We start from the raw sequence: 24171 nt of genomic DNA on the forward strand, positions 1-24171 counted from the left end.
ACATAAAAGTTAATTGTGTCTAGCCATTCAGGAAAAGTTTTCACATTACATTTCTCCGAAAATAGGAGTTGCTGTTACAAGAATTAAAAAAATATGAATGAGTGAAATCAGATGTAAAATATTACGAGTAAACTGTGATTGCCTTGGAGTGAACGTTTGGGCCAGTTTAATGTAGCCAGTAAGTGAGTAACTTTAATTTCACGCCGCTTTCAGCAAAATATCAGCAATCTGAAGGCGGGGACACCATAATGGCTTCACACATTGTATCCGTGTGGGGGATCGAACCCTGGTCTTCGGCGTGATCAACGAACGCTTTAACCACTCGACTAACCCACTGCCCCTATCACTGTATAGTGACAATGCCACATTCACATTGCCAGATGGCGATGTTGATGCCATTGACTGGCCTTCCCTTTCCAACCCGACCGAACACATTAGGGATGAGATGGATTGAGGAATACGACAGCACTGGAATCCACCAAGAACGTGTAGTGTAGGCTTCCCCTGTGTGTGCGCGCGTGTGCGCGCGTGTGTGTGTGCTGCTGGGAGTGTGCGCATGTGCGTGCGCGTGTACCGGTACTTACTATTGCTGGCTTTCTATCTACTTCACAGAGGAATCATGTCGCAGTTTCACCCCAACCGCCTGGCACGGTAGCAACAAGTATCTTTTACTTTTAAACAACAAACCCGATTCATAAAGGTGATATTAGCTCTATTATTGATTCAAGAGCTCGGAACACGCCTCCCCCAGTAGCATAGCAAATAGTCACAGCGTGTAACCACAGTAGTTGGTTAGGGTTATGTATGGGGTGTGGCACAGGGGGAGGTAGTAGTTCAACTAGTTCATAGCATACCACTGGCATAAACAATACTGACATATTGAGGCCAGTTCGTGCAAAGATCATGCATTCTGGAGGTTGGGTATAGACCGAAATCATGAAGTCCAAAGATTGGTGGGGATATGGTGCGCTCCCCTTTGTTGTTCCGCCCCTGTAATAATCTGTTTATTTTTTAAACGTTTCTTAAACAAGGCGTTAAAACCGGATCCATTGTAACCGCCGGTTGTATTAATTTGACGCAGTTTTCATGTCTGGCTTGGTTTGAGAAAGCCTGATATTCAAATGCAATGGGGAAAGCCAATAGCAGTAGCTGTCCCTTCTTAAAAACGTCACCTCTACACCCCTACCCATAACTCTTGAACTGATGATGTCATCGCGTTGTAAACTCTACGGAACCGTCAAATTGCTTGTGGTATATTCCTTTTATTATAAGTACACCTGAAAATATATGTGAATGTCGTTCAATGAAAGTTAATGTCATGAAAGTAGAAGTGACAAGCTCAAAATGAAGTGAAAGTTTCCAAACTAGTTAAATTGTGTAAAAGCCTGTCAACGACATTTGTCAATGAATCGTCGCGTTGCCACCTTAACAAACCATGTCACGCGACACTGACAAGCCAGAGATAATTTACCTGGATATTTCAGCCATTTGCTTGTCTAAACGATACATTCCATGGCATGTTGGATTCCTGGAGGGAACATAAGCCTTTATTGGAGACGATATCATGTGACAGATCCATTTGCCCATTTCAACGTTTCTACAACAAAGGCTTCCCGTCGTCCTTGTGAGCACTTCCCCATCCGTAATGGCAACTCATCAGGTTAAAATGTTCTTGTTTTTCATTAGCATAAATGTCATGATAGTCCTTTGGTGTATGCTATACCAGGTAATTTTGTATTTTGAATTGGTTTTAGGAAGATCGTACTTGACTAAATTAACTGTTCATTAGACCGCTAATTAACATGGACCATTGTGATGAGGTCGCGCCGTTGTTGGTGCCTTTCAATCTGAGTTAGGATTCAGTAGCTATTGTCAACAAAATGTAAGGTTAGGTGAGGTGAAATGTAATGTGACTTTAAAGTAAGGGTTGAAGAGGAACGACATATATGTCCCTTTGGCATCCAGGGGGTTAACGTTCTACTGAAGAATACATCGTTCCTATGACGACGTGCATGCGTGTGTATGTGTGGCTGCTTGCACTACCTCGGACTAGCCCACTGAGATACAATGCCAACGTTAAGCATGAATACCCAACTCAGAATCATTAATATACTAACTCCGAACCGACCAGTCAAGTAAGGATTAGCAAGTGTCATATTTCAACGTCTTTTGTTATGACGCGGTCACGGATCGAACCCGCGACATTCCGCTCTCCAGGCGGACACTATACTCACTGCAACACGGAGGCCTTTCACCAAAATGTATACTAGAGTGGCATTGGGAAGCTGGTATGTGGAACAGGAACGATCTTTTATGGATAGACAACTTAGAATTATTGTAATGAATGTAGATGCTAAAACCGTTGTCAGGCAAGCATCCGTTACAATGATGACCTTGTCCATCCACAAACACTCGTTCCAGTTCAATAATAAGTAAAGATGTAAAAATGATACATCGGTGGGCCATTGTAGAGAAATTAACCTAGAAACATCCGTTTCAAATCGAGAAAATATTACCAATGAATTGAGAACGCGATGCTACGTAAAGCATATATAATAAATTATATCATATATAAATTATTATCATATATAAATTTGATGTATCTAGGGCTAGGTATCTAGACCAACCTTAAACACTAAGGTTAGAGTTACGATCACCTTAAGAAAAACAAGTTACACAAAACAACCTTAGGACAACCTTAACTCGGACTCCAAACTTAGTCGCAACTTTAACTAAGACTGAACTCTTCAGCGCAGGTGTGATGGAAGCGTCCCTAGTTACCACGTGAATTCAGTGTGTCCAGTTCTTTCTCTGTACACTCTCTGCTTCCTCAAAATATAAGAGCAGCCACCATATTCCCTTCCCAACCCAGACACGCTCCAAATTTAGTTATCAACCTTAGCTTAAGGTTAACCTTAGTTAAGGTTGTTTCGTGCAACGGGAGACTAACCTTAGTAAAGGTCAAAGGTTGTAATCTTAGAGATAAGGCTGACCTTAAGAGATAAGGTTGTTTTGAACAATGAAGCGCTGCTCTTTTGTCTATACGGAAATGTTGGAAGACTACGCAGCCGTTGCATTGATTTTACGTTAATGCTGGCGGGCTGTAGCCTACGTATCCAATGGTACATGATGTAAGATACTGTGAGAAGACGTTCACCAATCGAAGTTAGACTGCCCGTAACCGATATTTTGTCTGTAAGAGGCCATCATTTTGTCTGTACGTAACCAATGCTTTGACTTTACTTTGCTGTGGTACACTGTATGTTACTGATGATAACGGCTGTACGTAATTGCGAGAAGACGTTCACTGATAGAACCGCTGCTTTCTCTGTACGTTTGTCTGTTTAATGTCATACTCAGCAATACGATGTCGATTTCTCTAGACGCAAACGATTGTAAAGTGCAGGACAGCGCGGTGGTAGGACACAATCACGCCCAAAGTCTTCTCGTTTACGTTTGTAGAACGCCTATCCTGAAAGTCTGGAAAGGATTACACATTGCTATCAGCGAGCTGTCCGGATTCTACACTGCAAATACCCTGGCTAGAATGTCTGACTCGATTAAATAATGACAGTATAGAGGAAGTAGTCGCTTAGATAACTTACGAGATGGACTTACGTAGCTGACCGTAGACTGTATGTATTCGTTGTTTGAATGCTGACAGCAACAGATGGTAAGCCGCCTGGGTCCTATTCTAGACTGTCTAAAATCTACACGTACAGCGAGTCCGCAAAGTGTGATACAGCCCAAAGTGTGAATCCAACCTCCACCCCAAACTCATGATAAAGTCCTTTTACACATACCTTGTATCCATAAACTTCAGCCATCACATTCAACAGTCCAATTAATTTACAGTTTAAAAAAAAGTAAAAGTCTACTGTAAACAATGTAACTACTGCCGTCAATGGAAATAAATTCAGCAACAAACGTGGACGGTCATTTACAATGTTTACCTGTTGAATTGCGGGCCATGAAGGAGATATTTTATGTCAAAACAAATATTTAATTCCGCTAATCGCTCAGCGACAGCTCCACGATGTGCCCATCATGCACTGCGGTCTGCCAGCACAGTTTATGGGAAATCGAAAGATAATTTGTTCTCAAAGAGTTCTCCCGTCGCCATCTTGGAATTGTCAATAACCCGTCCCTTCCGTGGGAAATATTGCTGGCTTCAATCGCCCGGCCAACGGTTGTGCTGCACACGGAACTGTGTTTTGCACACGTTACCGCGTTTGACGGCGTGGAACTCCGAGCAGCGCAGGAAGTTAACCGTCAGCGTTCATACCGTCATTTCCTAATGGTCCCGAATTCACTTAATCTGGTTCTTTCATCGTTCTCGCTCACTGTTGGGATTTTCTTCCAAGCACAAACGAGAACTTTATTTCATGTCGGAATTTGACCCGCTATATTTGCCGTTTCCCCAAATACCGGGCTTTTCTATCGTTGCAATCGCTTCTTGTTCTTTTAAAGTGATATGGGCAAAGACTCGACAAGATGAAATTACACTGATCCACTGCGGATGCCAACACCGCTTCAAGGATGGTTTAACACAGAAAGGCTAAGGCTGGAAATCCCAGTACTGTATTTACCGGTTTTCTGTTTCCGCAGTCAATCAAAATGTATCCTTATTAACAAATGGACGGCATGTGTTTTGGTCGACTGTTTTGGCTCATTTGGTTGTTTGTTCCTTACGGCGATATTCAGCAATATTCTAGCCAGAATACAGCTGTCAAATCAAATACGAGATTCATATCACGAGCAAAGCTCATTGCTGCTGGGCTAAGATTGTTTCCGAATCCAGCACTGTTTTCACTGATTCCCGTAGCTGTCTGTGAAACACTGGCTGTTCGGGTTACTTGGATTAGGTGCTGGGGGATGCTGGGGGGTGCTGCTTACGGCGGGCGTAGGAGATATTATTCAACCTGCAGACCCGTGAAGGTTCGGGGTAGAATAGGCCTTCCGCAACCCATAGAAGGCGACTATGCTTGTGGTAAGAGGCGACTAACAAATCGGGTGGTCAGGCTCGCTGACTTGGCTGACTCTTATCATCGGTTCCCAATTGCTCAGATCATGCTGCTGATCACTGGATTGTCTTGTCCAGACTCGATTATTTACAGACTGCCGCCATATATCTGGAATATTGCCGAGTGCGACGTAAAACTAAACTCACTTCAAACTACAACTGCTTTCGGTTCCCATGTCTTATAGTCAGTCATTAATCACTGCTTAGTTTGAGACATCCATCATGCACACCGGAAGTCACACCGAAGGCACCGGAAGCGAATGCAGTCCCCCTGCCAGACTCGCTATGTGTACTACAAGCTATTAGAGGGAGAAACTCAAACTTGAGACAAAACATAGTCAATAATATTCTGTACCAATATACACAACTATACGATCAATCGAAACGCTGGAGTTGCCTTGAATTACGCCTGACATAGATATTCATGGAAATGGAAAGAAGAAAAACACACATATTTTAATCTGTCTCTTGACAAGTAGGGATACTGATCATTCCCTTCAGCAAACTAGAGATAAGAGCAAACTGAGAGCCGCTGCAGCCCAAACATGGTACGCCCAATGGGACGGTTGTCAGAACAGCAGCTATACATACACAATTCATCCCCAAATCCATAAAAGACACATTCTTTCTATTATGAAAGGGACAGTCATATGATCCATCAGACTCAGACAAGATAACATGGGTATATGCCGAATATGTTACTCTCTTGTGAAAACCATGTCTCAGATTGATCGACTGTTTACCCTTAAGGCTAAGACATGGAACAGTGCGTACCAGACTAACTGTTTCTAAAATATTGTCAGCTGCTCGGAAGTACATAAATAGAACGGTGAAGGATATATAAAATGTCTCAACAATCAAAAATAGAAATCTTATCAACACAAGAACAGAAATTTTGTCAATACTAGCTCCCAAAACACACATGAGGTCTTAGAGGGGCAGGCCAGTCGAATTGCTCAGAGAGAAGGCGACCACTCACAAGAGTGACTGAATGAGGTTTTACACCGCTTTTAGCAATATTCCAGCAATATCACAGCTGTGGGTCCACCAGAAGTGGGCTACACACATAATACCCATGTGGTTAATCGAACCCGGGGCTTCTTCGTAACGAGCTTTAACCACCATGCTACCCCACGGACAACGGCAGCCATCATTTATCTCATGAGATAAAGTTGAAAGAGTGTTCGCCTTCTATAAAAAGTAGGGCGTCCTTCCCTTACTGTATGAGAAAGTGAAGTTGACATACTCGAAGTTGCCAAGATGCTTGCCTTCCATTCAGATACAGCGGATGGCCTCCCTTTCCTCGAAGTCTGTGGCAGTGAAGCCTGCAAGATTCATGCTTTCTTTCCAAGAATCCCTGATGGTCGCCCTTTACCTGTTTTCTCTGACGGCAATTATGACATGTCGCTTGCCTTCTATTCAAAGACTATGAGTTGTGCCCTAAGGCATTGAATCCTTGCTCTGGGGCAAGGTTCACAAGTGATGGGTGCTCGTGCGGACTGCTTTGGGGACAAAACTCACAGATAAGCTATTATAAGTCGGCATCAACTGTAACAGCTTTATAGCGCTAGTTAGTTTATTTCTTACACGATCCGTATGTTCAACATAATGTTGTATCAGTTACAGTGAGCATAAAAGCATCAATCCCAGAGTATTGCGCAGGTTGTCCTCTGAAATGTGTCTTTTCCTTGGACAGTTGTATGTGACGTTCTGGCAGTTAATATGATCCCGCCGTAGTCCTTTATACACTCACGCCCAGGTCTCACGTTCATCCCGTTTACGTTAGTAGGACGCCTGTCCTGAAAGTCTGGGCTCACCGGAAAGGATTACGCATTGCTATCAGCGAGTTGTCCGGATTCTGCACTGCAAATACTCTGGCTAGTGTGTCTGACTAGAGTAATTAATGATAATACAGGAGGTGGTCGCTTAGCATGAAGATGATATCATCTAGTCTAGTCTTCGGAGCCATGAAGGGAACATCGAGTTACGAACTTTAGAAGTGTGTGTTAAAGTATAGGAGTGGCGGGGTTTGGTGCAACTATTGCTTTCTGGAACGCCACAATTGCAGATCTTCAGTAACTTGACCTTTGGTGGTCTGTGCAGGGGAACAACAATTTCAATAGTTGTTTGAGTTCGAGGACTAAAGGTGTAGTTTCTTGCTGATCTGCCCCGGTTGTCGATCAGCGTCGCCCTGTAAGGGGCCTTTTTTGAACATTTTGTATCAGCAGAGCGGGAAAGAGGAACAAATTATGGATGTTATCGTCTGCATTATGAGCGACAAGACGATTCTCTGCCACATCTCCCAAGTGTGATCCGTGTTTGACTTTGGTTCCCAAATCATTATATATCTGGCGGTCATTTATTTTTTAGAGCTGAAAATCTCTCGACGACCGACCAAAACAATTATATTTCACGATATCCTACTTTACTCCAAGCTCATATTACAAAACATCACTTTCGACACCAACCTGTAATCTGAATGTCGATCAGTCAGAGGGTTGGTAAGTAGGTAAATGCCATTTGAGAACCCGCTGAAATCTCAGTGCAGAGATAAAATGTGTAAACAAAGTTGATAAGGACATTAGCCTCTTAATAGTCATTCATGACATTGTATCTCTGACTTTGGTAGTCTGGAGAGTTGAAAACGTCACATGTCATGTTTACCTGCATTGATCAATTCACTTGTTCATATTAGTGTGTATGCTCTTCAACATCACCTGAAAAAATGGGTCGTATTACTTTACAGGTTGTGGCCGGTGTGGGTACGGGAGACCGATTGCACTATTAACACCATCGGCATTTTTTTAAATATTATTTTTTTCCTTTATTTAAGTTATTAAATTCTCTTTATGTCCCCAACCCACTGGCGGTCCGGTGGGGTAGCCTAGTGGTTTAAGCTACCCTGAATATCCGGGTTCGATTCCCCACATGGGCACAACATGTGAAACCCATTTCTGCTTTTGTTCGAATATTGCTAAAATCAGATTACCTTGACCATAGGTCACTGCTTTGTCAACAAGTTCCCCAAGGTCAAGATGTTCATATCACTCAGACTCGTGTATTTACCCACAGTTGTGACACTACTGTACCATAATTGCACCATCAAACAGTGTAAACACTGGATTCGAACCCGAACACTTTGCAAATGCAAACAAAATAACACCACCCACACAGCAAATCGTTGCAAATGTATAATCCATTAAAAGACTTCAAAGCGATATATAGACCAAGTAAGTATCCAAAAGACCAAAGACGTTGAAATATCAGGATTCATTGAAGACCTGCGTACACTGCTTCTCTGTATGTTTGTCAAGCCTTTGTCGAACTTTTTGAACTTTTGAAATACTTTGAAAGTAATACCAGCTATCGACTCTTTGTTTGATAATTGCCCTGATAAACCAAATAATGCTTTGAAGCAATGTCTTGGAATGGTAGAGACAGTCAACACTGTACCAAGAATAGATGCTTTGCCCAAATAGCTATCGAGACGATATGTGAGCACAAAGTGCTACATATACAGTGTTCCTAAAGATCAGTACGGATTGGTGTATTTTGGTCAATGGTCCCTGTTAATGATGCGTGTGAATACGTATGTGACGATGGAAAACACATGCTGACGTATTCAACTATCTTCATATTCTCTGCAAACGAGATACTTTGCTATATTCAAAGTAGATTTTGTTCTAAATTATATCTTTTTCTGATAAAATAAGTCTGCCTTGAAAGACACTCAATTAACGACAATGTGAAACGCTGTTTGATATCTGATAGCATTTTCAGTAGCTTCTGTATTTAGTATGACAGTATCACATAACAATGCTCTTCTGCGAACACCCTGTCCGCTACTATTTCAACAGGTAAATATATTTATAGTAGTGAAACAACGTTTCTTTGAAATAGGTGAGATATAAATTTTTGTTGCTTCGTAATGATGTATTTCTGATAACCTCAGATATTTCTCTAAATTCGTTCAATAAGTATTAATTAAAAAAAACTGTATCAGTTTATGATTAATTCAATCCTGATATTACATATATATGCACCGATTTTAACATTTTTTTCTTAGTTCAGGTTTGTTTTTAATTTTGTTGAAACAATTCCAAATTATATATATTTTACTTCACTTGCAGTCAGATTACAGGTACTGGTAATTTCAAGCGAATCTAAGACGTCAGAAATGGATACATACACCGTCAGTGCCATACTTTGCCGTGATTAATGTCATATTTATAGTAGCCTGACTGTTATTGAAAAATGATCAAGGGAAATCTCAACGGTGATTGATCAAATTGTTCCTTACGTAAGAAAGTACCGGGTAGTTGCAATCACTTGCACCCAAGTCGTTTTTACCTGATAAAAATATCGCAACCGCTATGAGCAAAATAATGGATATTGGAATATAGTAATAAATATTCTTACTATAATCCTGTTTTCAGCCACAATGTATCCGAATTTCTTCAATTTTCATGGGTACTTTCAAACTGAATCACCTGTAGATTCTGATAAAATGTGCGCGCAACTGGCTGCTATTTTTTGCTTGGTTTACGAGAATATACGCGGTAATCTCAGTCTCTGCAAATATAACATTACCTAGCAGAGACGGAAATATAATTTGAATGGCAGTGTGTCTAGTGTTTCTTTTATCGCAGTTGTCCTACGTTTATTCTCATCGACGTATTTTTATTCGTGGAGATATTTCTACGTTCTTATACACATGTTCGTTCACCTGAATTTGCTGAAAGACACGATGCAGATTTTGATTTTGATCTTTTTCACTCATTTTAGTTTACCAGTATGATCGTTTAAATAGGTAAGAGGTAGCAACTTGATCACCTGGATAAGCGACTGTTTCTGGTATCAATTGGAAACGTATTATCTTCATCTTTCACGTCAGCGAGCTGACCCATCCTATCCCATTAGTCGCCTTTCTACGACAAGCACCGAGACTTCTTCCGGCAAGAATGGGTCACACGACAACTACCGAGACTTCTTCCGGCAAGTATGGGTCACAGGTCAGATGTTGTCTACACCAGTAATCTACTACACTCTACCAAAATTGGTACGATTAATACATTGTAATATGTCATATGTAAGGTTTGAACTGAACTATATCCAACGTGCTATTGCTGGAGAGATTGTGTTTAATTTTACACCTGTTAGCAATGTTACAACAATATCACAGCGGGGGATGCCAGATATGAACTTCACACATTGTACCCATATGGGGAATCGGACCCGGATGTTCGGCGTGACAAACGAACGCTTTGTCCACTGTTCCGCTACTGCTGGACACAAAGAGAATTCAATACTGTATATAAAAATGAAAAATAGAAAACCAACACCGGTGTCATCATTGCATCTCGTCTCTCATGTCATTTGCAATTTGTATTTTCCTTTGCAATTACTGAGCCATGCTGTCTGATCATGACCCAGCACTGATGGTCGCCCTGGGGACGGTGGGGTAGCTTAGCGGTGACAGCGTTGGCTCTTCAAGCCTAAGACCCGGGTTCCATTCCCCAAATGGGCACAATGTGTGAAGCCCATTTCTGGTGTTCCCCGCCATGATATTGCTGGAATATTGCTAAAAGCGACTTAACTCACTCACTCACTCGAATGACAACCCATGACGTGGTGGTTCTTGTGTTGAGCTACTGTACTACCTATGTCATTGTCTCACTCACTCAGATTGAAGATCCGTGTTTGTAAGAGGTGAATAACGTGATCGTGTGGTCAGGCTCGCTGATTTTGCCGAAACACGTCATCGTATCCCAGTTGTGTAGAGCGATGTTCATGCTGTTGATCACTGAATTGTATGGTCAAGACAGGATTATATACAGACTACTGCCATATAGCTGGAATAGTCGCAGATTTAATAAAACAATCAAACATGCCAAGTTATGTCTTCGCCTCGCTTTTAATTCAACAACGACGAAAGGTGGAATTTGCGTGCGTGCGAGTGCGTGAAAACTTGTGTTATTCTGAATTCTCAAAAAAATTATCAAAGAAGAAAAACCGATATCCTTCAGCCAACAAAATGCAACACTTTTAATTTAAAAGACTATCAAACCAGGAAATAATTTCTAAGAATAAGAATATTGTTATTATTTAATTTGGAGGAACGAAGTATTTCTTGTCAAGACCTATGAGAAATAGGATAGGAAAATATTCCTTTTAATTTCATGAAATGACTGTCATTTCGTTGTTCCGGCTCAGTTTACAGTTTTCAATAAATTGAACAAATACACGAACACTGCTCATATATTTGTACGGCAATAAATGAATCTATTTCCTATCGCAGAAAAGGCTAACGCAATATTAATGTCGACGGTGTTGACCGAAACTTTCAACGCTGATGTTGACGTACCCTACACAGAAGCATCTGTTATGTTTGTAAGCCGATAGATGCCACCAACCTGGCTCCAATTTCACCCCCCTGACAAAATAACGGTATCATACGAGGCGTGTTCCGTATCATGGTTTACTCTCACACCCTCCTTGTTTTCCTCCCCGTCCCCCTCGAGACCCACGCCACCCTCCCACGCGAGTTGATCGCTCTCGGGTCATACTGGGTCACGTTTAAACTCGATTTAGCCCGAGAAATCTGAGTGATTGTTTGAACTTAGCGGTGATGGATATGAGCGCAGGGGGCCCCTTTCCACTTATCAGTGATCACTATATTGCTTTGGTTGCTTACGTTCAAAATCTCTTCAATAAGAACGACATTTCCCTTTCACTGATTGAAAAACAGACGAAAATAGTATCCCAAATTCTCTTTATGAAGCAGAGCAGCTCAACTTCCACGTTTGAGATCGCAGATGATATTAAATAAACGATTTTGTTCTTACGTAAAAATCTATGGGGTTTCGTTGTTGTTTAACTTGATAACAATGGACATAACGAAGCTACACGAAGAATTGCAAAGGCTGGAATGGCAGTTATGGATAACGCTGGTGGAACTTATACATGAACGAGATTATGTGATTCATCGCGAGACTTGACAGGCACATGATGACCCAGCTTCTTTTTAATCGTGATGTTCTAAAATGATATAAATTTCATCACTTGAAAAGAAAAAATAGAAAACAAACGAACTAAAACAAAAATAAATAAATAAAACCCAAAACCAAACAAAAACGAAACAAAACAAACGAATTAAACCTAAAGAAAATGTGAAAAGAAAATGTAAAAAAAACAACAAATTCTGTACAGTGTAGGAAGAACTTACGAAATGAAACGTCACCTGTGATCGTCAGTCGAAACTTTTACAATCATTTCGGATGGACTATTGGAATATTACATAACTGTTAAGTGGGTATGATGTAAGCGGTGAAAGCTTATTTAGTCCAGGCCGTTCGTTGGCGTTGGATTGTGTTAAAGAATTAGCATAACCCATGATAGGCTTAGTAGTCAACGTGCGCCGTACCGTGAATAGGACCAGTGTTGTGGGTAACACAATTAGGGTGTGGATGCTGGCTGACGTCATCGATAGCAGTATTGGTATTGCGGACAAGGGTATACTCCTTGATGTAATACAAGAACGCTTATATACACAATGGTGACTTTTATGACAGGCTGAAACATTATTGAATAACCTAACACTCGTACACGCACACAGGTACACAAGCACACGCACATTGAGAAAAGCTGCACAACTCCACTCGCACTCATACTGCTTACTGTTACACACTATGTACTCAGTTCTTTGAGGAGCATTTAGAAGTGGAATGCACGAGCAAAGGAAGGATGTCAGCCTTTTTATTCACAATAAAAAGTTGACAACCATAAATCTTGCTCTTCTTACTCTGTGTACTGTCAGGTAGTTGCACCATGGTGACTTTTACCTGGTCAGGTTAGGTAGTGAGTTTGGTTTACGCCGACTCCTTTTTGGAGCTTGGAGATTTTGAAGTAAACGGGATAGACACGGGTACGATTTGCTATTGACAAGCATTGAACAACATCTCACATGAGTTAAATCAAGACGAAACATAGCTTTCAATACATGCAGATACACACGTATATATGACATACTGCATGTTATATTTATTTATATAACGGATGCATTTGTGATCTGCAGTCACCGCTGTAGCGTCTCGGGGAAAAATGTAACCTGGATTTGATTTGAAGAAACGCAATAGACGAGATGAGAATTCGGTTGTGGATTAACGCGATTTGCAGGACGTTGATTAAACAGATGCCATAAAACTCAGAAGGAAATGTACAGAACACACAAATCACACAAAACAATTACATCGCACAAACATCACGCTTCCATCACGACCGCCTCCTTCACTCCCCCACCGCCCCCACCCCCATAACCACTTGGTGACCCACTGCCTCATATTATGGGTCATCTGAAGAGATCATGTCGGGATTGAGGCCCTTTCAGTATCCTATCTGCTGGTTTACGTCTGCCAGCTACATTGTCCCTCACAATAGAAACGACAAGCCTTTCTGTCTCATTGAGGGATCGAACACAGGACATGTAAACACGCTGAGCCTATCAAAAGGCCTGAAATAGACCCCAGTTCGACCTGATCCAAAAGGGACATCGACGAGTGATATGAAACACTCACAGATCAATGGCGGGGGAGAATACTGTGTCTTCACCACGATCGCTTTTCTAAATTTGTCCCCGAGTACAATAGAACCCTCTATGAGGGTCTCAAGGGGGACGTAGATGGTGACTACGGGGCCTACACATGGGTTCAATTGAACCCCAGGCGCCGTTGATCCCCTCTGTTGGTCCATTGTGCCATTGATCTATGGGGCAATAATTCTACTTCATGCTCTCTGTGTTTAAACTTTCAACAGATTCTCTGTACGAAAGAAAGCTTTAAAAGTCGGAATCGGAATATTTCGAGATGTTTCTCCACGCTTGATGACGTACGCGGCGGTACCGGGGTCGATGTGCAGATAAATCTTGCCCAGAAATAGATCCGGATATTATTAAGAAAAACACCGCCCTTTCCATTTGAATGTGATAACGATGACATGGCAGCCTGCGGTCTCGTAATCTAACGCATTCAACGAGATCACACGTGAGCGGGACAATTTCGGGGCGGCTGATGTCAAATTATTGTGTTAGCGTCTGTTTATTTAACTCGAGAGATGCAGACGTCTCAAATAACTGTAAAACTTTTCCTCGCTTTCCAAAAAGTATTTTCTCTGTCGGTTATTATTTCTTATGTCGATGTCATATTCTAAAAAGTTCAGTTCACCATAGTTTGTGCACTGCTTACGTCTACAGAGGAATACCATTGTCATCACACTCTCTGGCAACACCCGTGAAGATCCGGGTTAGAATTGATCTTTAGCAACTCATGCTTGTCGTAAGAGGTGACTAACGCGATAGGGTGATCAGGCTCGCTGGACAGGCTGGCACAGGTTGGCATCGGTTCAAAATGTGGATTATCTTGTGAAGACGTTTCTTTGACAGACCGGCGTGATATAGCTGGAAGACTGCATGAGTTGCCGAAGACGCATTCTAACCCGGATATTCATGGGCACTTGTGATTGCGAAATAGTAGTTATGAAACTGGATATAGGCATTGCTGCATCAGAAATCGGCTGTACTGTCTCTCTGATCCACTGTTATGGACGCATTGACCATTTGAATCATCTCGAACCAGTTAGGTCACTTTGAAAACCTACAACTCATATCTGACTTAAAGGTCACATGCAACCAAAAAATCATACATAATTAAAACACATTTATCACTTATTCATGACATATAATATACACTGATGCTTTTAGAAAAACCAAATAAACAAAATTATAAGCGTACAATCGCGATTCAGAAGTGCAATATTTTGTACATGGGCTTTCTTCCCCCGAAACGAAGTGGTCGGGAGACCGAACCCAGTCATAGCGGGATGATATACACTCAAGTGTAACGACGGCTTCCGATTGGCTGTTTCATTTGCTGATATGCTGAGGGTTCATCGTGTGTACAGAAAGATGAACTGTTTGATGGGCCTTGTTAGAACTATAGCCAGTCACAAGAAAGTAAGATTATTTATGGATAACAACTTCTTTTTGTGTACTTGATGCGTCGTTTCAGTATGGATTCATATACTGTTGTCAAACAAAATCATATACACTGAAAGAAGTCGTTATCCATGAAGAATGTATATAGAGATGCTGGGTTTGGAAAATACATGTTCTCTGAATTTGCGCTCGATCCAATAAAAAATCATGTCAGTAGAGATAGTAAACTACTGCGTGACTGGAATCTGTTATTCGTCCAAGTACAAAGCAGGACTTGAAAGTGACAAGAGTTTGCACCAGTTTCCGTCAGATCCAGTCATCCGAAAAAAATGAATGTAGTTTGTTTGCAACCCACAGACATAAAAACATGTCATGTGTATCACACGTGCCTAATTACATAATGTGGCAGAGACGGGACTCGGGTGCACGGGTAATAAACCAACTTATTTTCTTTACGTCGTATAGTCTGATAGGTGTTAAGTTTAAACTGCACGTGGTCAATGATTGAAGCTGTGTATTGCATGTTGTCTTTAGCAGACAGACAGACAGACAGACATATAGGTGTGAATAAACCAGACACTGAGTTTTCTCTGTGACAGAAACTGCTTACTACAATCAACAAGTTGTTTTACGTAACGAGTAGATTATTTACTTGTTTGTGTACACAACCAAGATTAGACTACTGCTCACGACCTCAGACGCTGGGCATGCATGCTGTTTCAAGCTCCGCGAACCTATTCACTGCGCATGCGTTATGGACGCAGCGCAGCACTGCTGTTGAAACCAGTTTTCCCCCAGCGCTGGGGGGAATTTAGCGAAACGTTTGAACTCCGATTTCGCGGGCTTTTTTTTCATCGCGTTTTTTTCAAATTTATAGGTTGAATTGGCATTTTTTATGATTTGTTTCGGTAAGTGCATACCTAAAGGTACCAGAATCTGCAAAGTTGTGTTTTACGTTGCATGTGACCTTTAAATATGGAACTGCATATGCTTAAATATGGACAGCTTCTTTTAAATTCAGATTTAATGTTCTAAGGTTAGCTGATCAGAGTTCGCCCCCGCAGATAGTTAAAATCATATTTAAATAGCTGCTACAAGAACACCGCTACTTTCGAGGCTTTGTTAGGAGTCCGAGATTTTCTACGAACTGATATTATAGTTATTATAACCGTATTCGTCCTTTGTAAGATTAAACATTTAAAAAAATCAAACCAGTCAGACAACTCCACCAACAATGGTTAACGTCACAAACAGGACGTTATTCGACGATGGCCTTTGTTTCTACCAACATCAAGCGATACAGTAATATAAGCTTTTCGAATGTCAGTATCTTGCAGGTTGGTATGCGCTACCTGTACCACCGCAGCATCTGAAAGTATCGATTTGATCAATTGAAATGAATTATTGATTGATGGGCATGATGTACTCGGTTTGTTTCACAATCCCTGAACCACAATATTTTCCCTCTCCTAGGCCTCTTTATGATAAAGCCCTAAATGAAGCAGGTCTCCATTTCCCCCATGTTCAGGCATCCTATTAGGGCTCTTTTTCAATTTGAATGCGTTTAGTTGTTATTATCACAATTGTATATATTCAGTGACGCTTTATTCTAACTATGTACTGTTTAATATCAAACTGAAAGTTGCTCGACACTGTTCATGCATTGAACACGTGTAAAATTGGATCTTCCAGTCCTGCAGTATGATTCAATGAAGGCCTCTAGGAACCGTTGTACCATTGCGCATATACTTCATTGTCTTACCAGTATCCCATGTGATGCTGTTACGTTTTTACTAAACTGACGCGCAGAAGAAAGTACACTGGTGTAATTGTTGCTGCAATCAGAAATTTGCGTCATAACTAGTGCAATTATTGAAGAAAACTGATTGTATAGAACGCAACCATCAGGTTTAATTTGCCAAAATGCAACCAAAATCATGTGTACATGTTTTGCACGATTTGTTTTTGCAAATTATTGTCCCATGAATTTTTCGTACAGAGGGTATCAGACCTGTTAGTCGTGAAAAATGAACAATCATTTCACAAAAATCTCACAAGGAAATGCCAGCTAAACGAGAACGGGTCACACGAATGTCACAAATCTGTGTTTCCAACAGTCGTATTGCAAGGACACTGAGTTGCACAAGACAAACCATAATTCGGCTATTTAACTGTTTCAATATGACAGGCCAGACATGTGATCGACCCAGAAGAACACCCCGACATCGCTATACGTAGGTTATACACTTGCACAGCCAGGTGTCGACGGTGACATCATCAGCAGCCACACCACAGACTCATCGCGTGAGCCGATTCACGGTAACAAGACGACTTTGTGCTGCTGGTATATGGGTCCACCAACCGCTGCGTTGAATGACCTTGACCAAATCTTCTGCAGTGGTCTACACCGCTATTTATTGTTACAATGTCATTTTGCTGATGAAACACATGTATCGCAGTGTGCTTTAATATACATTTTCCATTTCATGAAAATATGTGTTAATTTTATCTTACTGAAAAAAATACCCACCCCTGTGTACTTTCTTTTGCTCGTCAGTTTATAATGCGTAATTTCAATGGGTAATTTCAAAATTATATTTTATCCTGTTCTGATATCCTCAGGTCCTCTGTTCAAACCTGTTATCATTGGCCTTCCTAAAACGACGGCTAAAGCCCACACACTTTTGTCAAAAGCGGTACTGTTTCCGTATAGCCTATTCATATATATATGCAATGTTTTAATTGAATATATTTTAATTTAACAATAGTCAGTACAAGTATGAAGTATGCATATCAATCTATAGCCTATGGAGACGTTAGTGAGAAAACTGATGTAGATGGATTGAAGGAATGATAGATTGATGGATTACATTTGTGAAGACAGGTGAATGGAGTGACGAGTAGCGTGTGTGGAAAGTGAATGGTAATGCTAACGATTATAGTAAATACCGGGTAATGACAGATAGCGCCCGGTTAATGTGGACAGCTTTTGCTTGTGAATATCTCCCGATCTTCTTCTTGTCAACCCGTGTCAATCTCCACGTAGGTCATAACCCCGGTGACAGCCTCATTGAAAAATCGCGAATAAACAATAAAGCTCACGAATGGGGTTACGACTTACCAAAGATCTCGACTCCACTTGATGTTGGACTCGCGATTCGATCATTTTCGATTCGATTCTTCATACAAGTAAGAGATCAGGCAACTCTCAGAGTTCTTACACACAACATATCACATTGAAAACTTTTCCCATGATTTGACTATGATTTGCTCATGTTGTTGATCACTGGATTGTCTTGTCCAGATTCGATTATTTACAGACCGCGGCCATATAGCTGGAATATTGGTGAGTGCGGCGTAAAACTAAAGTCATTCACTCACTCACTCATACAGTTTTGACAGATATACCATCACTATGGATTAACGTCATAGGCTACCACGATAAGAATTCAAACATTCATAGTTGCTAGCATATGAAACATCGTGCGTTCTGACATATACTGATAAAATGTAATACTATGTAGAATCCCAAATGGACAGATAATGAACACATTCTCCCATTTGCGTCCATTTGATCGTCAAATATTCTTTAAACATTTTAAAATCATGATAATGCGCTGAAATTTGAACCAACTTTCCGAGAAAATATTCATACACAAGCAACTAAAAGACACGTCTGGTATTACTTATGGAACATGATTCGTATATTAAATACTCATTATGTCTGAAAACAGCCATGCCAGACAATCAGTGTCTTGTAACTGAATTTTTCACTAAATGTATACAAGGCAATGCCGTTTGTAGAAATAGTCTTAGGTCTTCAAAGAATGGACATATTTGCCTCAAGTAAACTGCATATGTAACGATGACTGACATATTAAATCTACCAGATGCTAAAGATGCAAGGCTGGCTTAGAAATATGTTTAACCTTTAATCAATTTACAAAATTGATGTACACCACCTCCATGTCGTCGCTTAGGAACCTCTTAGACCTTTTGGTTTATTTACCTAAATCTTGTCTCATCTTTCTGTTCTCACAAGCAGCCACTGTTATGGACATGACTTGTATAGTGACTCCTGCATCAAACGTTCCTATAGCAACTTGGACAAAGGGTGGTATAAGAGAATGCTATACTTCCAGGATCCAGAAACCAGATTAACATCAAATATTTCACTCTGCATTTTCTTTTCATAATTTCATTTAACAAGAATTGAAGTTGAGAAATTAATTATATATATTTCTTACATTCGTTTTACTTGGATTTATATTTTTTTCAGAAATCATAATTAATTGGGCTCTAAAAATCCGGTTGTGAAAGGTAGCAAAACATAATGAATGAAAACTAAGCTTCCAAATTTTAACGCCTTCATGTCGTAACTTACAACGTTATATTTATAGGCCTTAAATTTAGACAAAAAGGCAAAGTTAGAGCTTGAGGGTGATTTTTTAGTCTTTCGATGTTTGAAAATGACCCATTTGACACGAATTGTCACAAAGTGATGTTTGTTTTGTAAATTAAGGTTATGACAGTTGTAAAACATCTTTGGACGTGAATATTTTCATGGTTACATAGTTTAGAACTTGACATTTTCGCCATATCTGTCAACGTGATCTTGCGTAGGTAAAGTGGTGTTGATTATTTAGGTGAGTGAGTGAGTGAGTGAGTTTAGTTTTACGCCGCACTCAGCAATATTCCAGTTAAACGGCGGCGGTCTGTAAATAATCGTGTCTGGACCAGACAATCCAGTGACCAACAACATGAGCATCGATCTGCACAATTGGGAACCGATGACATGTGTCAACCAAGTTAGCGAGTCTGACCACCCGATCCCGTTAGTGGCCTCTTACGACAAGCATAGTTGCTTTTTATGGCAAGCATGGGTTGCTGAAGGCCTATTCTACCCCTGGACCTTCACGGGTCTGATTATTTAGGTACGGTAAATAATGCTATTACCTACATACTGACACACATATTTTAGCTACTATATATCATTTCTCCCCTGAATGAATGTTAGTAAACACTATTTCTGTTTCCACTTCAGAAAATGAAGTGTCACATCACGCCCTGTATGGCTTCAATGGTCGGGAAAACGATTAAATCAGTTTGCCTTGCGTGTGGTTCAGTATTTAATGAATATTACTGATATCTGTATGGGGGACAACCCCAAAGCGATAGCGCACTTCAATCCTTCCTTAATTGTTATGGGTGAATTAAATGCGGATCAGTAAAAATATATCTGGTTGTTATTTCATGTATTTTATTTTTTGTAAAAATCATAACCATGTACTCTTGTCGGGTCTCCAACATATTGGTGACAGAGCTTGGGTTTCAGACATTGCAGTGATAGAGGATTGCTACTTGACATATTACATGATGATATAGTTGGGCCACCGACTCTCTAAGGCAAAGAAATAAAACTAGTCGTTAAGGCAAAGAAATAAAACTAGTCGTTAGCCCTGTCTCATTGTTTCAGTGTCAGTCTAAGATATCTCTAACGCCTCAGTTGTGTATAGAGTCCCCCGGAGGACGGAAGGTCGTGGTTCGATCCCCGTCCGTGTCATACCAAAAGACGTACAAATATGGTACTTGTTGGGTCCGTGTTTGGCGCTCGGCATTAATGGGTGCAACAAGGACTGGCCAGCTGGGAGTTCGTATAACGTGTTCCGGTGGGGTATCTCAGTGAGTTTGCACCATAGAACCATCACAACCCGCCCGCATACATACATCCACGTTATTTTAGGAACGAAATGTACGACCTTAAACTCTGTTTCACCTCACCTCATCTAAGATATCGCACTGTGAAACAGCTGGGTCTCACTTGTTCTCGGTAATTGAATAGTCGGGTCCTGGCTATTTCGGTGATATAAAAGTTGATCTAAGATATCTCAGCGATATCTTCGTGTCGGTGAACTCGGGTTTGAGATATCTCTATGACGGAGAATTCGGGTGTCACATTGTACAGGTGTTCTTATTCCTGACATCAAATGTCATAATGCCATAAAATTATATGTCTCAAAGCTGTGAACGAATGTTCTATATGATCTCTAAACTGCCATTTAATGCAGTTTGGGGCAGTCACATCTTATGGAGACATACGTTGTTGGCCATAGCTGTTGTTGACGTAGTAGACGTATAGTAGACAGTATGACCTAAGTTAAACGTGGTTAGACATAGACAAGTGTTGTTCAACGTATATCACCGTCGTTCCGGCCGTACTTTGAACTTCAGCAACCCCAATATCTGGTCGTGATTAGGCCTAAAACTTCTCATCATATTTCAAATATCACTACGGTTAGCGTGAATGCCAAGGCCCCACTATTACCGCAGTTTGCACGTGGTTGACACTAGCTCTCCCTAGTGGACCGTAACTGACCCTTCTGCACTGTTGTGTTGACCGTAGTACACCGTACAACGGTGGTTGCACCATGATCAAACTGTGGTTTACTACGTTAATCACTACGGTCCAGTAGAACAACGTTCCTGACCGCAAGATGTGTCCGAGCCTTCCTTTGCACCACTTCCAGATCAGCATTTTCACAACAGGGCATCCAGAATTTCATTTGAACGATTTCAAGAAAATCGGTAACTTCCGGATTAACTATTTTCTCCTGTAGACGATAACAGCTATGTCTTATGGATGCAGTTGATCGAAAATTCCTAAGATTAAAGACTGCACTCTAAAACTTATTATATAAGGATACTGTTTGTAGTCTAAGTAACCCAATACCATTTCAGACAGTATTGACTCTGTGCGTTACACTGTGGTAGCCATATTGAATTTATGCGTCGAGCATGTCTGAGATTTCATGATCACAAGACTCTCCCGCATCAACGAGACCTGTGTTCTTTTCAGTCGCTAGTGTGGGCGTTCGTTTCGTCCAGTAAACGTGTTTTTCACATTGTGTTTCAGGGTTTGGATGGATTTTATACTCAAATGTATCGGGCTTTTCCGGCCATACTCGGATCCACCACTCGCTACGTCATGACGCCATCATCAGCGACGCTCTCATCTCCCCACGTGACTCCTACCTCATCCGGAATGGGACAAGAACCGTCAGATCTCGCCGCTGCTCTGGGAAGAAACGAGATTGCCTCGTCAGTTTCATTTCCGCCAGGGAAAGACTGAATGGCGGAACTTACACACAGACACACAAGCGCACAGACACATGTGAGATTCAAGCTGATCAAAAAACGTTGATCTACTTTTTGAAAGTAATATTGACATTGCCCATTGCCCACAGCTATCAAAATCTCCCTAGTGCAGAGAGGAGATGATAATATATAACGATTAGACTTTGGGGCACAGGGTGGTTCAATCATCATGGGTTCCACAACTAGTTGTGCAGCATAAGTTTTTGGTTTTTTTATCATAAAATATTTATATATCGCCGAGTTTCATCGTGGCTGCTCACTTTGTTGTTTCCCTCGATCATTGGATATCAACCTCAGTGACAGGTCGTCTTATCACTCATCGGATTGTCTCGTCTGTGTGTCAGGAACTTGGATTCCAACATTCGCACTAATCCGAATATCAGCACCACGTGCTTGTAGGTTACATCTTTGTATACTGCCAAAGTCTGCATCCCCTGATACGCCGGACAGGTCAGTGAGTGGTGTGCTCGAAGACTGGTTTCAGTACTTTATTGGTCTCTCTCTCTGTGTTTTGTTGTGTTGTTTCACTGATGGTTTGGTTTACGTTCTCCAAGCTCACAAAAAACAACAACAACAAAAAAACAAACAACAACAACAAACAAACAAACAAAAAACCCACAAAAAAACAAAACAAAAAAACAAAACAAAAACAAAAACAAAAAACACACACAAAAATCAAAACAAAAACAAAACAAAACAAAAAAAACCCCAAAAAACAAAACTGACGAACAAACAAACTTACATTCGGTTGAGAATATAAGCTTGCGAATACATTTACTGCCGAGTATTTGCTTACTCCACGCCTTGATAATAAAATACACCGGAAACGCAAACTGAAAAAGTCTCATTTAGCATCGCTGGGGGTTTGTAAGGAAAGAGGATGTTCTTAGTTTGTTTCCAAGGCAGAAGGACACATGACAAAAAGTTTTTAAAATCACGCAAATACACTGTAGTTTACGAAGCCGTCTGCTTTTCGCCTGCAATTTCATTAAAATGTCTGGGGTTCCATTTAGCGTTTCAAGTTCACTCACTCACTCACTCACCCACTCACTCACTCACTCTAATGTGAGGGACAACTCCTTTGACCACTGGCCGACCCATGCCTATGTAACCGAGTCTTGTCTACGTTCATGTCATCGCTTTATTTGTATATAATATCCATTAAATATATATTTAAAATGTACCTCTACGTTTCTAGTGGAAACGTATTTGTGTTTATTTTTTTAATCATTAAAAAAAAAAATAATATATTTTTGGTACACTGGTCACAGTTGTCACAAATGTCACATTAAATCTCAAGACAAGCCTCACTTCGGGACCATCAACCTGACTCCTTGGGATCTGACTGCAATACTATTTAAAGTGGAAGTAAACAGTATTCACTCGCTCGTTTATAAATCTGTGAGCCTGTGCAAAATCCCTCTGCTTTGAAGCACTTTTGAAAATTACGCACACAACGTGTTTGCGCAGTTTAATGAATGAGTGAGTGAGTGAGTGGGTGGTTTTTGCATCGTTGTCAGCGATCAAAGCCATACAACAAGCCATGAAATGGATCTCAGCACATCCTGTCAGTGTTGTGAATCGAACAGAGTACAACATCTCTTTGACCTTCCTTCTCTCCCCTACAGCCCCGAAAGAACACACATAAGTATTCTTAAGGGTATAGACTTTAAAATACGATAATGAAATCCACACCGAATGATGACAAGTTGGTCTGATGTTTTCGTCAAAAGCCAAGACTGATTTCTTTCAAACAACAACCCAACTCTCACAATATATATTATATCAATTAGAATCTAAATAATGTATTCATTTCTGGTTTGTCCAGGCTTCTGGGGATCGGCTGGTCATTCTGTTATGGGTCTGAAAGGAGAGCGAGGCGCGTGCCGTGAACTTACCCACTAGCTTCTCAAAGGGGGAACAGGTTTGAAAACTTCGCGCACGTGCTTTTTGTGGTCCTTGGCGTAATCACTTTCTACACAATGATTCGGAAGCGTTGTGTTTA

At 40.9% G+C, this 24171-nt stretch overlaps 1 protein-coding gene across 1 annotated transcript in view; it reads left to right on the top strand.

The window, feature by feature from the left end:
- Positions 1–22140, top strand: part of LOC137260762 (homeobox protein ARX-like) — a 34860-nt gene extending 12720 nt beyond the window's left edge. Inside the window, exon 4 of the mRNA XM_067798338.1 lies at positions 21925–22140. Within this exon, the coding sequence (XP_067654439.1) occupies positions 21925–22140 (216 nt within the window). The remainder of the gene's footprint in view (positions 1–21924) is intronic.
- Positions 22141–24171: the final 2031 nt, after the last annotated feature.

The sequence above is a fragment of the Haliotis asinina genome, chromosome 14 (genome assembly GCF_037392515.1).
Source record: "Haliotis asinina isolate JCU_RB_2024 chromosome 14, JCU_Hal_asi_v2, whole genome shotgun sequence".
NCBI lineage: Eukaryota > Metazoa > Mollusca > Gastropoda > Lepetellida > Haliotidae > Haliotis > Haliotis asinina.